The sequence below is a fragment of the Hemibagrus wyckioides genome, linkage group LG01 (genome assembly GCF_019097595.1).
Source record: "Hemibagrus wyckioides isolate EC202008001 linkage group LG01, SWU_Hwy_1.0, whole genome shotgun sequence".
Lineage (NCBI taxonomy): Eukaryota > Metazoa > Chordata > Actinopteri > Siluriformes > Bagridae > Hemibagrus > Hemibagrus wyckioides.
This window is the reverse complement of record NC_080710.1, coordinates 25,773,082-25,787,305: the sequence shown is the minus strand read 5'-3', so window position 1 is coordinate 25,787,305 and position 14,224 is coordinate 25,773,082. Positions and strand designations below refer to the sequence as shown.

Here is a 14,224-nt window from a genome sequence, read left to right as displayed (position 1 = left end):
AGCTTCCACACTGTCTTGACCAAGTCTATGCTCTCCCACATTGGCATTACCCGTGCTGTTGTTTTCCCACACAAGCTTGTATATTAAACCTACTCCAGAAATAACAATACCTCCACCTCCCCCTTGACCAGTGCTCTGATATACTTGGCCAGAAACCTAAACCAATTCCTGCAGCTAGGTCGGCCAATCCCACCTCTCCCACATATAATTTGACCAATCCTGTCCACTCCAGAAGGTTTTAAATTCTGCTTTTAAACTGATAATGACACCGGTCAGGATGAAGCAATTATTAGACAATACAACAGCATTAAGCATGCTCTTATAGTCTTGTGAGTTACACATCTTACCACCTGCTCTTGCAAAGTTCTAAGTGGGTCCTGCAGCATCCCATTTCTGATGGACATTGCAGTATCTGTCCTTTCCCGAAGTGTGATCCTAATTATTACATTTACTGGACGAATTTCTCAAACAGAAAAGACACCTCAGACACCAGGGTTCCAAAATGTGCTTTATGCTCAGGTCAGTGAAACCGCAATCCCACCCCACTGTACACAGAATATCTGTAACTGCATGAAAGAAGAGTTGATGCTGTGGCTGTTCCTTGCCATATATGGAAAAACAAACTAAATACTGTTTTGATGAGATGATACTCCTGACAACGTGGTCATCAGGTTCCCACACTTTCAATCACTGTGAATGAATCCTGGTGATATGTCTTGTCTCTGATTTGCCTTTTTTTTTTTTATGAAGGACCCAAGCACTTCCCATCATTTTCTCTTGAGTCAAAAGTGGCTAGTGTCTTTCAGTCACTGTCTTTTTTTTATTTATTTTTTTATCTTGCTCTTGTGTTTACAGCTACCAGGACAGTATATTGCACAATCCAGTTCATGTCTGTTTGAACAGGTAGGGGGTGCTAGAACACAGCTTATCCCTGCTTAGTAACGTTTATGGAAGCTGCTCTAGTCCCCAAGTCCTTTGGCTTTTCAGGTTCAGTTTAGCTAAACCTCATTGGTCACATTGTTAAAGACTCCACAATTGGAGGCCATTTTTTAAATTCATTATCATGAGAGCACACTGATTATGAGAACACGCTCCCCTGCCTCCTCAGCGGCATGTCCTTCAACTCGAGCTTCATTTCTCCCTGTTCCTTGTAGACTCTCGTTGGGTCATTTAGTCTTCTCCCTGGTCCACTTGATCATGGTCTCTGGTGAGCGGTAGAGGAAGATGAGCTTGGCGTACAGATCTTCCTCCAGCTCCAGCTCTCCAGTTTCTCGTACCAGGAAGATATCGGTGCACAATTTGAGGATGCGATCCACACAAGGCAGCTCCTCGAACATGATAGAGTGTGAGATCCCGCTGAAGAATTCACGCACAAACTTGCCTATGACCAGCACAACAGACGCATACAGACCCATGATGCTGTGAGAGAGAAGATTAACAACACTTTAATATGACGTACTGCTAAATCCTGCTGTGTGTGGGCATATTAGTGGTGGAAAAGAGAAAACAAAAAAGTATACTTTTATGATAAGGTCAGCTGATCTTACCCATAGCCAGCAAGAAAGCCCAGGCTGGGAGGACTAACTTTATCATTGAAGACGTACAGTTGCAGTCCAGCCTCCCCCATCATTTCTGCCTTCGCTCCAAATCTGATGTTGATCTTCTCTGCAGATGGCTGGTCCACGATCCACCACTCCTGAACCTCACCGCTGTTATTGGTGCGCTCCAGGTCCAAAAGGATGTCCTTATATTCACCCTCTAGATTAAGGGATTAGAGCTCATTAATCTTTTCAAAGATCCCACATGCATTTAAGGAATACACCAATATTTTCAAACCGCTCTCTATTTACCATATCTGTAATGTATATCTGATTACCGCTGATAAGAAATTTATTACAAACACTGTTATAATGGGAACTTAAGGACACTAAATGTATGCACAATATGGATTTCTCTAGAATCCAAAGGTATTTGTAAATTAAGCTCTTAATGAATATAACTGGTCATTTCTGGCCCTTTTTAGAGAGAAAAATTTCTTATGACTTCCCAATAATGTAAAACATTATTTTAGATTAGAAGAATGACACATTTTATTGTACAATTTCATTTTTTAAAGCAGGTTAGTTCCTGTTATCACTTACATTATATCTTTCTCTTAAACAAGCTGATAAGACAAACAAACAACACTTTTTATTGTAACTGTCTTATATATTCTCTCATGGCAGAAAACATACTAACTGTTACACAGTGCTGACACAGGAGATTCCTTCCCTCAATGTTAAACAAACTCACAGGAAACTTCACCATACCATGTTAGATGTGTATTTTTTTGCTAAATAACACCAGGTTTTTAAAAAATCTGTTTTATTACTCATAGTTCATGTAAAGCATCTGCCATACAAGTCACTATGTAGCTGTTGATTGAGCACATTAATAAACACCTGTGAACATCTGTCCTACAGCTGGTTCTACTGTCAAAGCTGCTTTTAGGAGAAAACACCTTCTGACCATTTAGAATCGTGAATTCAACACTGCTCTGGTATATAACTGAAAAAGTATTTTGTTATAATAATTTCTATATTTTAAATGAGCTACCATTAGACCTCTATTATAAATGAGATTTCAATACACAAGCTTTATGCGCATTTTTCCACACTGTAAATACTTTTCCACTGTAATCGCACATACAGGTGTAGTGGACAGAATCTACCCTGGAAAAAATACTGTTGTATTCATATGAAAGTAAATAATCAGTAAGTCAGATGCTTTTTTAGATCCATACTTTACCTTTAAAAAGCTGTTCTATAGGTTTTGCATTTGAGTCACTGGGAGCTCGAATGAAACACGGGAAAACCTGTTTTATAACTCTGTAAACGACAAGAAACAGGGCACAACATTATGCCTTTAGGAATTAAACATGTAGGAATTAGAGATTAAATTCAGTACAGAATTTTTACTCACACAGCTTTGTTCCTCGTTCCGTTCAGCAAATCTATTAACTCTTGCCTTGTATTCATATCCAGATATGTAACATGCTTGTCCATGGCAATTTCAGCCTTAGCCCCAAGACTAAGATTCCTAAAAGATATAATACAGAAAGAACTATTTAAAAAGTCCACCTTTTATGTTATTCAATTCCAAACAGCAGTATTAGTGAATTATTTTTCTCTCTCATACTAGTGAGTTCATTACATTCACTGTATTTCTGTGATGTGTTCATTACCTCTGTATAGTCCAGGACATTGTGACAGGAAATTGGTCCTCTTTGCTTAATACATCCATGAGGTTCTTCCTGCTGGGTGGGCTGATGGTCCACAGAGAGTTTGAACTTCCTTCTAGCTCAGCTACTGTCACATCCTCTGCGGTGTAGGCCTCTAAAAACTGCATTGCACTCTGGAATCAAGACAAGAAGGGGATTCATTATGTTCTACATCTTGTGAGTACAATATAATTGTGCACATGCTATGTTTTTACCGGAACATACCGGAATGTAGTTGTAGGAATTCATAAACTCTAGGAATTCTGCCTCGGTGATGTCCTTCAGCTGATTTTGCTGAGCACTCATGGTGAAGATTGGCTGCAAGGCACGCAGTAATAAAGTCAGTGCTGTTAATGTTCAACAATTTAAAGTTTCATTTCATGCAACTTATTAAATTTATCTACAAGAAAAACAGATTTGATATTGTGGAATGTTTTGTCACCTTGATTATTTCTTTTCTACAATGCCTTGCATTAGAATTCGCCCCTCTAGAACTTGCTTAATGCACTCCTCATCTGTTCACTTACTTTTGGTGGACATCCAGCAGAGCTAAGCTGGATACGTCTGCTGGATATGTCAACGTTTCAACTACGTCACACTATTATATCTATATTCCGGCCACATTATATCTATATTCTGTCCACATTATATCTATATTCTGTCCACACCCATCCAACCATCACTATTCTGCTAATTCTATTTTTATTCTATTATTTATTTTTATTCTATTTTTATTTTTTATATATTGTTATAATGATAGTCTATTTTATATTATATTCTTATATTCTTTTTATACTTGATATTCTTTTTATTTTAGATTCTTCTTTTCTTCTAGTGCATTTTCTTTTCATTTATATTCTAGTTTTACAGTTTTATTTCCATCATAGGACAGTATATAATAAATATAGTGGACTATTTTGTGTAGATTCTTGATAGTGAAGTCTGTTTCAGTTACATTTGGCAAAAGCCCTTATCCAGAGCGACAATTTATCACATTTTATACAACTGAGGGTTAAGGGCCTTGCTCAAAGGCCCAGCAGTGGCAACTTGGTAGACCTTCCGATCAGTAGTCCAATGCTTTAAACACTAAGCTACCACATCCAGTTACTGGTTGTAACAGTACAAAAGTTCAAGGGTGGGGGGGTGAATACTCTCCACTAGTAGCAAACTATGGCGCATGCATTCTAATTTGATATTTTTTCCCCACACAGTCCTTGCATAAATAAATATAATAAATAAAGTGAAGATGCACCTGAAATCCTCCCAGTGTGATGGTGACGGATACATCCAGGGGTTTATTGACGACACCAGCCACCGATTTGACCAGAGACATGAAGAGGAGCGGGAACCAGACGATGCAGATGAGTAACATGACGATCATACCACCCATCCCATATTTAACCACCTTCTTCTTCTTTTGTCCACGTGGCTGAGGATACCTCTGATGAAACACACACATACATATTTGTCTTACTATCATTGTTTTTCCTGGAGGGGAAATATATCAGCCAAATATCCCCACATCAGATATTCCCATCTGTCAGTCCTCCAGTCTCCAGTGAGATACAGTAAAAACATATGTTCGCACACGCTGAGTTACAACACCAACTGCATCATCTGTGTATATTCTCTCCTCCTTTTTACTGGGTTAATGTGAGACTCTTCTAAACGCATACATGCTGTAACATGTAAATGCATATTTCTCACTTTCTCTGATTCCCTCCAGCATTTGAGCACAAAGATATGTGCGTAAATGTCCTCCACGCAGATCCAGTTAGAAAGACTCAGAGTAGTGTCTGTCCAAACCCAGTCCATCACGGCTCTCAGCTCAGTCAGGAAAGGAACCAACCGGAACCTGAAAGTGAAATCGTACATTCTCAATGATTTACTGCAGAGAGTATCTGGACACATAATGTTGGTTCATTTTAACAGTTTAACATTTTAATGTTAGATTTCATTTTACAATCAATTGTTTTTCAATTTATGTAACCACAGCTACTAAAAACTGAATCTTTTCACTGATAATTAGTAATTTCCAGATGTTTTTATTTCACCAAATGCTATAACATCATCATTACAGCTTTATTTATGATGTGTATATTTGCTCTTCAGTATTTATTTGGCAGGGCAGTGATGTGTGCTGGAAGGTTCTCACCCCTGGAAGAGGAAAAGGTTGACATAATTATAGCTTTTGGTCAGGAAGTTGCCCAGCACACGTGTTGGGTAGCCACAGCGGATCTGGTAGGCTGACAGACCGAAGTAGATGCACTTGACAAAATACCAGAGCTGAGCCACCATGTTCTGACTGAAACGCCTAACAGAACAAAATAACAAACCAACTAAAGCACTGAGAATACAGTTTTATTTATATGTGTAATTTAAGTCTTAACTATCTATATGCTCCATTTTGGATATAACCAAGTCATTTACCTCTCAGTGACTCCTGGAAGTATGAAGAACATCCAGAAGTGGATACCGAACACTAATATGACCTGAAAGATAACTTTCCCCATAACAGTCTTCCTGAGATAGAGCGCACGGTCCACCACCATAGTCGCAAACTGGATGAGGACCATGACGAGGAATGCTTCAGGGACCTGATCCTCTGACAGTGATGATGTGATGTCTGCTGCAGCAGAGTGTTTCTATTAAGACATGGAAAGATATAGGATTTAAATTCATGCTTAACTTTCTAAAATGCCTGTGTGCTTTCTTAACACAATGTCTAACTAAGTTGAGTTTAATTTCATTATGATATTTAAGAGATAAGGTCTACAGCATCCAAGAAACCAGCACAAACTCTCTCACCTTCACCTTCGTTCTGATTGTACACACCTTGACTCAATTATACAATCATTTAAAGACTCACAGTTGATCTCAACTATTGAACTACTTGAACTCAACTATTGATCATTGACAAGTATATTTTAAATGTCTTTACCTGTCAATACCAAGGCTTACATTTTACTACTCTTGTATTTATAGTTAGAAACTCTGCCTGATTTCTGCCTGTTCCCTGACACTAATTCTACTCTAGATTTTGGATTCGTTTGCCTGTTAGAAAATAAAGACTCTTAACCTTCAGACTGTGTCAGCTGTCTGAAAATAAAATTAGAATTTTTTGAATTTTTTGGATGTATAAATCTAGGTATTTTCCTGTGAAACCACCACATCAAGCAATTTATTACTAAACACAGGACAACATCTAAAGTTGTAAACATTTTTAGGTAGCTTAAGTCTTCACCATATCTTTTTGCATTTTGACTCGAGTTATCCATAAAACCTCTGAAAACAAAAATGCCTGTAAGGATAAGTTTGTAATATGCTTTGAGAGCAGCGCAAGTCATATCATTGTAATTAGCCTCAAATGTTTAAGATAAATGTAATTGTTAATACTCTATATACTGTACAGAACATTCTGTGACTAGAAAGAAATTCCTATAATAATAATTTAAAAAATCAATAATAAATTTTTTGCTTATAAACTGCTCCACTTTTGTAGTACAATCTAATATCACTTATGTCCAGGCCAGTTCCTTCACCCAGGCTGATGGACAGAATTATGCAATATCTAAATTATGTGTACATCAGAAGGCAGTAATCTATGCAAACTTTCAGTTTAAGCATTACTGGATGTCTTCATGCCTCCCAGTCGCTCCTAACTGGGGCATTTATTACATTTTGGACACACCCAATAAATGACTGACCAGATCCAGTGAATCAGTGGGTGACTTTACATTACACTTAGGGCTTCAGAGGTAATAGCAGTGCTGAACACACCCCAAAAGCCCAGAACCCAAAAACGATGATGATGAAGTCGACGGTATCGGCCAAGAACATGAGGACATAGACGTCTGTCACAGCGCTGTATTCTGGGTGGATCAGATTGTAGAAGAACTGACGAATTGGAACGAAGATATCCAGGGCTCTGAAATCACATACATGTTGGAGAAACTTTTCATGTAAACCAGTATTCAAACATTTACTGTATGTATTGGTAAAATAATAATAATAATAATAATAATAATAATAATAACAATATTAATAATAAATCATGATCAAGATGTCATAAAACTTTTAAGAAGGGTTTAATGGATGTTTTGCATCGTCAGTGTACCTGGCTTCTGAAATATTGCATTTAGTGCTAGTGGGTTGCTACATAAAATGGCTTCATGGAATAAATTATAAATGAATTAAATCATCTTTATAGAGCAAGTTAATGCATGTGAGACATCAAGAGCTGGAATAAAGCTAACAAGGATTGCAGATATGATGAACATTTACATTTTGACTGTAAATTTCTTGGCTTTGATGAGCTGCTCTCGAAATTTCTCCATAATTAGCTCCTTGCGGCTCTTCTGCTGAACCCCTAACACACTTCCCACTCGAGACACACTCGACCTCGTGACTGAACTGCCTGTGGACACGTACACACACAAATGTTATATTAAACATATAATAAATATAAAAGACAAAATCTAAACACAAACATTGGTAAAAATAATCTTTACACAAAGTTTTCTTGTATTTGTTTCACTATGTGTGCTAACCTCCTCTGGAACGTATTGATCTCTGGGAAATGTGTGATCCTGCACTGGAACTGTGTCGGCGCATGGTGGAAGGCGTGTTTGAGAGTTTTCTCGGGATACGGACGCTTGTAGCCTCTGTTAAAGTGCTGCGGGTCAGTGAACTCCTTTCCCTCCGGACTGGGGGTTTCTCTGTGTCCGAGTCGGAGTGACTGTACAGCGTCTTTTTAGCTTCTGATCTGGTGTCGTCCTCATCCCACAGTCCATGACACTGATTCAAGAAGAGAATAAAAATGACTAAATTCATATTTATAGAATCAAAAGAAAAGTGATGTTCTATAAATTGTTCAAGTTTCAATGAAAGTAAATACCCTTTGTTACACAACAGGTGAGTTGTCAAAGCTCTGATGCCTGATACCTGAAAACTGATTTTTACCCAGATCAAACCCCATAATATGCATAATACTTAAAGAAACATAATTCTAAAAAGTACCTTAAGAATTGAGCGATGGAAGAAAAGTGCCAGCAACTGGACCAGGTCATAATGGACATATCCCTCTTTCTTCTCAACTCCTATTATATTAGGTGGGTGGAACGGTTTGCTCTTGTCCAGCTCTATGTTCTGATTGAAGGGGAAGAAGCCAAACTGGAAGAAGTATTTTATCACTATGGTCACCTGGAAGTGGAAAAAAGAAAGAAAAGAAAGTTACCTTCACGGGAATAATAGTAGTTTATTGAGTGCAATCTATGAAATATGAGTTTAGTGACTGCTGAAAATGCTGATGCAGATGATGGTGTTACTGAAGCTGTAACAGAGATGATGGTGTTACTGAAGCTGTAACATAGATGATGGTGTTACTGAAGCTGTAACAGAGATGACGGTGTTACTGAAGCTGTAACAGAGATGACGGTGTTACTGAAGATGTAACATAGACGATGGTGTTACTGAAGATGTAACAGAGATGACGGTGTTACTGAAGATGTAACATAGACGATGGTGTTACTGAAGATGTAACAGAGATGACGGTGTTACTGAAGCTGTAACAGAGATGATGGTGTTACTGAAGCTGTAACAGAGATGACGGTGTTACTGAAGATGTAACAGAGATGATGGTGTTACTGAAGCTGTAACAGAGACGATGGTGTTACTGAAGATGTAACAGAGACGATGGTGTTACTGAAGCTGTAACAGAGATGATGGTGTTTCTGAAGATGTGAAAGAGATGATGGTGTTACTGAAGCTGTAACAGAGATGATGGTGTTTCTGAAGCTGTAACAGAGATGATGGTGTTTCTGAAGCTGTAACAGAGATGATGGTGTTTCTGAAGCTGTAACAGATGATGGTGTTACTGAAGCTGTAACAGAGACGATGGTGTTACTGAAGCTGTAACAGAGATGATGGTGTTTCTGAAGATGTGAAAGAGATAATGGTGTTTCTGAAGATGTGAAAGAGATGATGGTGTTACTGAAGATGTGAAAGAGATGATGGTGTTACTGAAGCTGTAACAGAGATGATGGTGTTTCTGAAGATGTGAAAGAGATGATGGTGTTACTGAAGCTGTAACAGAGATGATGGTGTTACTGAAGCTGTAACAGAGACGATGGTGTTTCTGAAGCTGTAACAGAGATGATGGTGTTACTGAAGATGTGAAAGAGATGATGGTGTTTCTGAAACTGTAACAGAGATGACGGTGTTACTGAAGATGTGAAAGAGATGATGGTGTTTCTGAAGCTGTAACAGAGATGATGGTGTTTCTGAAGCTGTAACAGAGATGATGGTGTTTCTGAAGCTGTAACAGAGATGATGGTGTTTCTGAAGCTGTAACAGATGACGGTGTTACTGAAGCTGTAACAGAGACGATGGTGCTTCTGAAGCTGTCACAGAGATGATGGTGTTACTGAAGCTGTAACAGAGATGAAGGTGTTACTGAAGCTGTAACAGAGACGATGGTGTTACTGAAGATGTAACAGAGATGATGGTGTTACTGAAGATGTAACAGAGATGATGGTGTTACTGAAGATGCAACAGAGATGATGGTGTTACTGAAGATGTAACAGAGACGATGGTGTTACTGAAGCTGTAACAGAGATGATGGTGTTACTGAAGATGTAACAGAGATGATGGTGTTACTGACGATGTAACAGAGATGATGGTGTTACTGAAGATGTAACAGAGATGACGGTGTTACTGAAGATGTAACAGAGATGATGGTGTTACTGAAGATGTAACAGAGACGATGGTGTTACTGAAGATGTAACAGAGATGATGGTGTTACTGAAGCTGTAACAGAGATGACTGTGGTACTGAATCTGTAACAGAGATGATGGTGTTTCTGAAACTGTAACAGAGATGATGGGGTTACTGAAGCTGTAACAGAGATGATGGTGTTACTGAAGCTGTAACAGAGATGATGGTGTTACTGAAGCTGTAACAGAGATTATGGTGTTACTGAAGCTTAACAGAGATGACAGTGTTACTGAAGCTGTAACAGAGATGATGGTGTTACTGAAGCTGTGAAAGAGATGATGGTGTTACTGAAGCTGTAACAGAGATGATGGTGTTACTGAAGCTGTAACAGAGATGATGGTGTTACTGAAGCTGTAACAGAGATGATGGTGTTACTGAAGCTGTAACAGAGATGATGGTGTTACTGAAGCTGTAACAGAGACGATGGTGTTACTGAAGCTGTAACAGAGATGATGGTGTTACTGAAGATGTAACAGAGATGAAGGTTTTACTGAAGCTGTAACAGAGATGACGGTGTTATTGAAGCTGTAACAGAGATGATGGTGTTACTGAAGCTGTAACAGAGACGATGGTGTTACTGAAGCTGTAACAGAGACGATGGTGTTACTGAAGCTGTAACAGAGACGATGGTGTTACTGAAGCTGTAACAGAGACGATGGTGTTACTGAAGCTGTAACAGAGATGAAGGTTTTACTGAAGCTGTAACAGAGATGACGGTGTTACTGAAGCTGTAACAGAGATGAAGGTTTTACTGAAGCTGTAACAGAGATGATGGTGTTACTGAAGCTGTAACAGAGATGACGGTGTTACTGAAGCTGTAACAGAGATGATGGTGTTACTGAAGCTGTAACAGAGATGATGGTGTTACTGAAGCTGTAACAGAGATGACGGTGTTACTGAAGCTGTAACAGAGATGACGGTGTTACTGAAGCTGTAACAGAGATGATGGTGTTACTGAAGCTGTAACAGAGATGACGGTGTTACTGAAGCTGTAACAGAGATGATGGTGTTACTGAAGCTGTAACAGAGATGATGGTGTTACTGAAGCTGTAACAGAGATGACGGTGTTACTGAATCTGTAACAAGAGCAATTCTGTTATAAAAGATGATATATAATTCTTATAGACTTGATGTGGTTACTGTGGTTATGTGTACCTCTGTGTAGACAATAGCAGTCATCCAGAAGCGCTTGCTGGGCCGAGGTACAGACAGCATGGCCCACAGGAAGATGAGGATGGGCAGCACCAGTGTGGCCACCGAGGCTGAGACCATGTGATTCAGAATAATGACTAGGTAGCACACCATCTCTGAGTGAGCCACCAGCATGTTATAGAGAGCATAGCACAGCTGTAGGATCTGCGGCTGGGAGCTGTAGAAGCGCTCAGATTCCTCCAGCTCTTCATCATAGAACATCCTTTTTGGAGAGAAACACAAGCAGTGGTAAAATCTTGTAGGTGAGGAAACAGGACTAAGCATTATACCAAACTCACCAGATGAAGCTGAACAAAACCACATAAAATCATAGTTTATTTTTTCCTTTCCACATGTACTGACACTACTACACAATACACACTGCTTATTCCACAACAGTGTGCAGTCTTGATAAGAAACCACAAGAGGGTGTCACAAGAGAGCCCGCTCTTACGTGTTCTTTACGCTCATGATGATCACTGGAGGTAATATAATTTTATTGATTGTTTCTCATTACGACATTTACATGAGTTGCTCAATATGTGGATTAAAGATATTTCATTAATATATACTATATATTACGTTTATTTCAGCTTGAATATTAACTTCGATTAACTTACATTCTTCAGTGCTAAATATTTTGTTAGTCTTAAAAGCAGGCTTAAAATTTATGATTTCCATCTCTGGATCCCCTTGGCTGAGCTCCACAAACCCCACTGTGTGAAGCAAGGATATAAAAAACTGACAGTGTGTTTTTTCTCACCTGTTGCGCAGCAGTTCACTGGCTGTGAGCTCATGGCTCAGCGAGGGGAGTGTGCTGTTGTCGGGTGCATTTATTCTGAGCTTTTTCTCTTCAGTGTGAGCTGCTGCCTCACACACAGAGTCCAGACCTGTGGCTTTGCTGTAAGAGGGAGGAATATCTGCCTCAGAAGGGAACCGACTGAGCTGTGGCCATGTAGCCTGCTCGGATGCTAACACAGTGTCCCACTCTGGTGTTAAACCTCCTTTGAGAGTCTGCACCTCACTGCTACAACGTCGTATAGCCGAGGGCTCGGGCAGCTCTGTGGAGGTCCGTTCGTCACCACAGTGAGGGCTTTCTCTAACATTGTTTTGTTCTTCGATGGTATCACCTGTGCCTTGGCGAGAACATAATGCCGTGCACTGTGTGTTTTCACTGTCATCAGAGGAAAGGGGATAATAGTAGTAAGCAATCAGATGACATAGTAAATAGAAAAGTTCATTATTTGTGGAGTATTATACACTTGGGACATTAGAGAGAAGCATTTTTATAAATATTTGTCAGCATTTTCATTTAATTAAAAAATGACAGAGAAGCATCACATTACTATATCAGTGTATATATCAGTATATCTGCTAAATATACTGAGTTCCAGTATATTCTGCATCAATCATAGAGCTTTGGAAACATGTTTGGAAATGGCCTGTTTATCTGTCAGCACTGAGCATGTTTCACTTAGACAACAAAAAAAGCCCAGTGTCTATCATTTGCATCTTGTGTTAAAGACTTTATTTGAGCTACTTTCCTCTCACTAAGAGGTACTGTATTTGTAAAGATCACCCACTGAGAGAGGGAGGGAGAGAGAGAGAGAGAGATCACTATCAGAGTTTTCTCACATCTGTACTAACAGAGTTGTGGATTTACACATTAGGCAAAATGGATGCACATGGGATCTATCTACGCTTCAGAAACACTTGCAGTGTTTTATTTTGTGTAGCATGTGGAGATTTTTTAGGTGCTACCTGACTGCAGCACTGGCTGAACTTTCAGCCGATGACGAGGCAGAGGAGGAAGAGGAGGAGGAGAGCTCCACTCCCTGTAGGCGACACAGTTTGGGTCGAAGTCTCTCGCTTGTCCTGGGCACACGATCCACACCGGTTTCACTGGACTCCAACGTGGACTGACTGTACGCCATCGTGGACTCGGTGTATACACTGCAAACACATTCAGAGAACAAAAACACATGTATTTGGATTCTCACACTCACTCCGAATTTGTTTTTTTTTACTGTAGCTTTCATTATTAAGACTGATTTAAGACTCTGTCTAAAAGATTTACACAGTGTCACACTTTAGCTCTGGTGATTACTTGATTTCATTTCAGGTTTTTACTGTTTAACACAGTTGGTAGATTCATTAAGACACCTCAGAGGTTAAATGTGAACACAAACATCACAGAAGTCATATATCACTGAAGTCATATAAATGATTTGTAATGAATTATATATCAAGAAATATACAGTCTGGGATTGGGCTTCTGGACAGAAACAAAACAAATGAGAGCCAGAATTTGTTGATGAACAGGAAATTTCTTAGTATAACATTCCTAGTATAACATACTATAAATCTGAAGAAAAGAAAAAAATGTGGAATTAAAACAAAATACACAAATGACACAAGTGGTTACATCAAATATTAATTTAATCTTTTTTAAGTCTATTTTCTGGAAGCATTTTTGCTTTATAGAATTCTCATGACCATCACAGTATTATGTGTTAATACAAGACTTGCTCTAATGATATATATACACAATGCTGGTCATGTCCATCAGCATTACATCTGGTCCAAACTTGTACTGTCACTATTTCGGAAAACCCTCATCTTGTCTTGGAAACACTTGTTATAATTGGGTCATTTGAGCCTTGTTTTTGTCAGTTCCTACAGAACACATGACTTAAGCTTAAGATGAAAGCTTTTTCTTTATTACATACAACACCAAACAGTTACCCTGGAGGTAAATCCCAATATTAAATGTGCTGACGTGTGGCTAAAGTGGTCTGTCAACGGAGGAAAGCTGTGAGGAATACCTGCTGGATCTCAACTGTCTGGAGGCCAAATGACAAACCTACAGTGCTTTCAGAGAATATAAAGGCTTAACTTAAGGCTTAAGACCTTCACTTCATTCATTTTGTTACTTTACAGCCTAAAAGGATTAAATACACGCCTTACTTATAGTCTGTAAAAAAGCTGCTTAAACATCCC

The 14,224-nt window shown here is 39.0% G+C and overlaps 1 protein-coding gene across 4 annotated transcripts in view; it reads right to left on the bottom strand.

The window, feature by feature from the left end:
* Window positions 1–495: 495 nt before the first annotated feature.
* Window positions 496–14,224, bottom strand: part of LOC131364618 (piezo-type mechanosensitive ion channel component 2) — a 117,844-nt gene continuing 104,115 nt past the window's right edge. For all 4 annotated transcript variants that reach the window (XM_058407862.1, XM_058407940.1, XM_058408014.1 and 1 more), the window contains exons 36-52: window positions 12,986–13,177; window positions 11,988–12,398; window positions 11,189–11,447; window positions 8,279–8,461; window positions 7,810–8,056; window positions 7,544–7,676; window positions 7,040–7,187; window positions 5,690–5,904; window positions 5,415–5,573; window positions 4,967–5,114; window positions 4,512–4,700; window positions 3,485–3,577; window positions 3,224–3,393; window positions 2,962–3,078; window positions 2,788–2,867; window positions 1,548–1,758; window positions 496–1,419 (exon numbers count right to left, since the gene is read on the bottom strand). In XM_058407862.1, coding sequence (XP_058263845.1) covers window positions 1,167–1,419; window positions 1,548–1,758; window positions 2,788–2,867; window positions 2,962–3,078; window positions 3,224–3,393; window positions 3,485–3,577; window positions 4,512–4,700; window positions 4,967–5,114; window positions 5,415–5,573; window positions 5,690–5,904; window positions 7,040–7,187; window positions 7,544–7,676; window positions 7,810–8,056; window positions 8,279–8,461; window positions 11,189–11,447; window positions 11,988–12,398; window positions 12,986–13,177 — 3,208 coding nt within the window. In that variant the 3' untranslated portion in view covers window positions 496–1,166. The remainder of the gene's footprint in view (window positions 1,420–1,547; window positions 1,759–2,787; window positions 2,868–2,961; window positions 3,079–3,223; window positions 3,394–3,484; window positions 3,578–4,511; window positions 4,701–4,966; window positions 5,115–5,414; window positions 5,574–5,689; window positions 5,905–7,039; window positions 7,188–7,543; window positions 7,677–7,809; window positions 8,057–8,278; window positions 8,462–11,188; window positions 11,448–11,987; window positions 12,399–12,985; window positions 13,178–14,224) is intronic.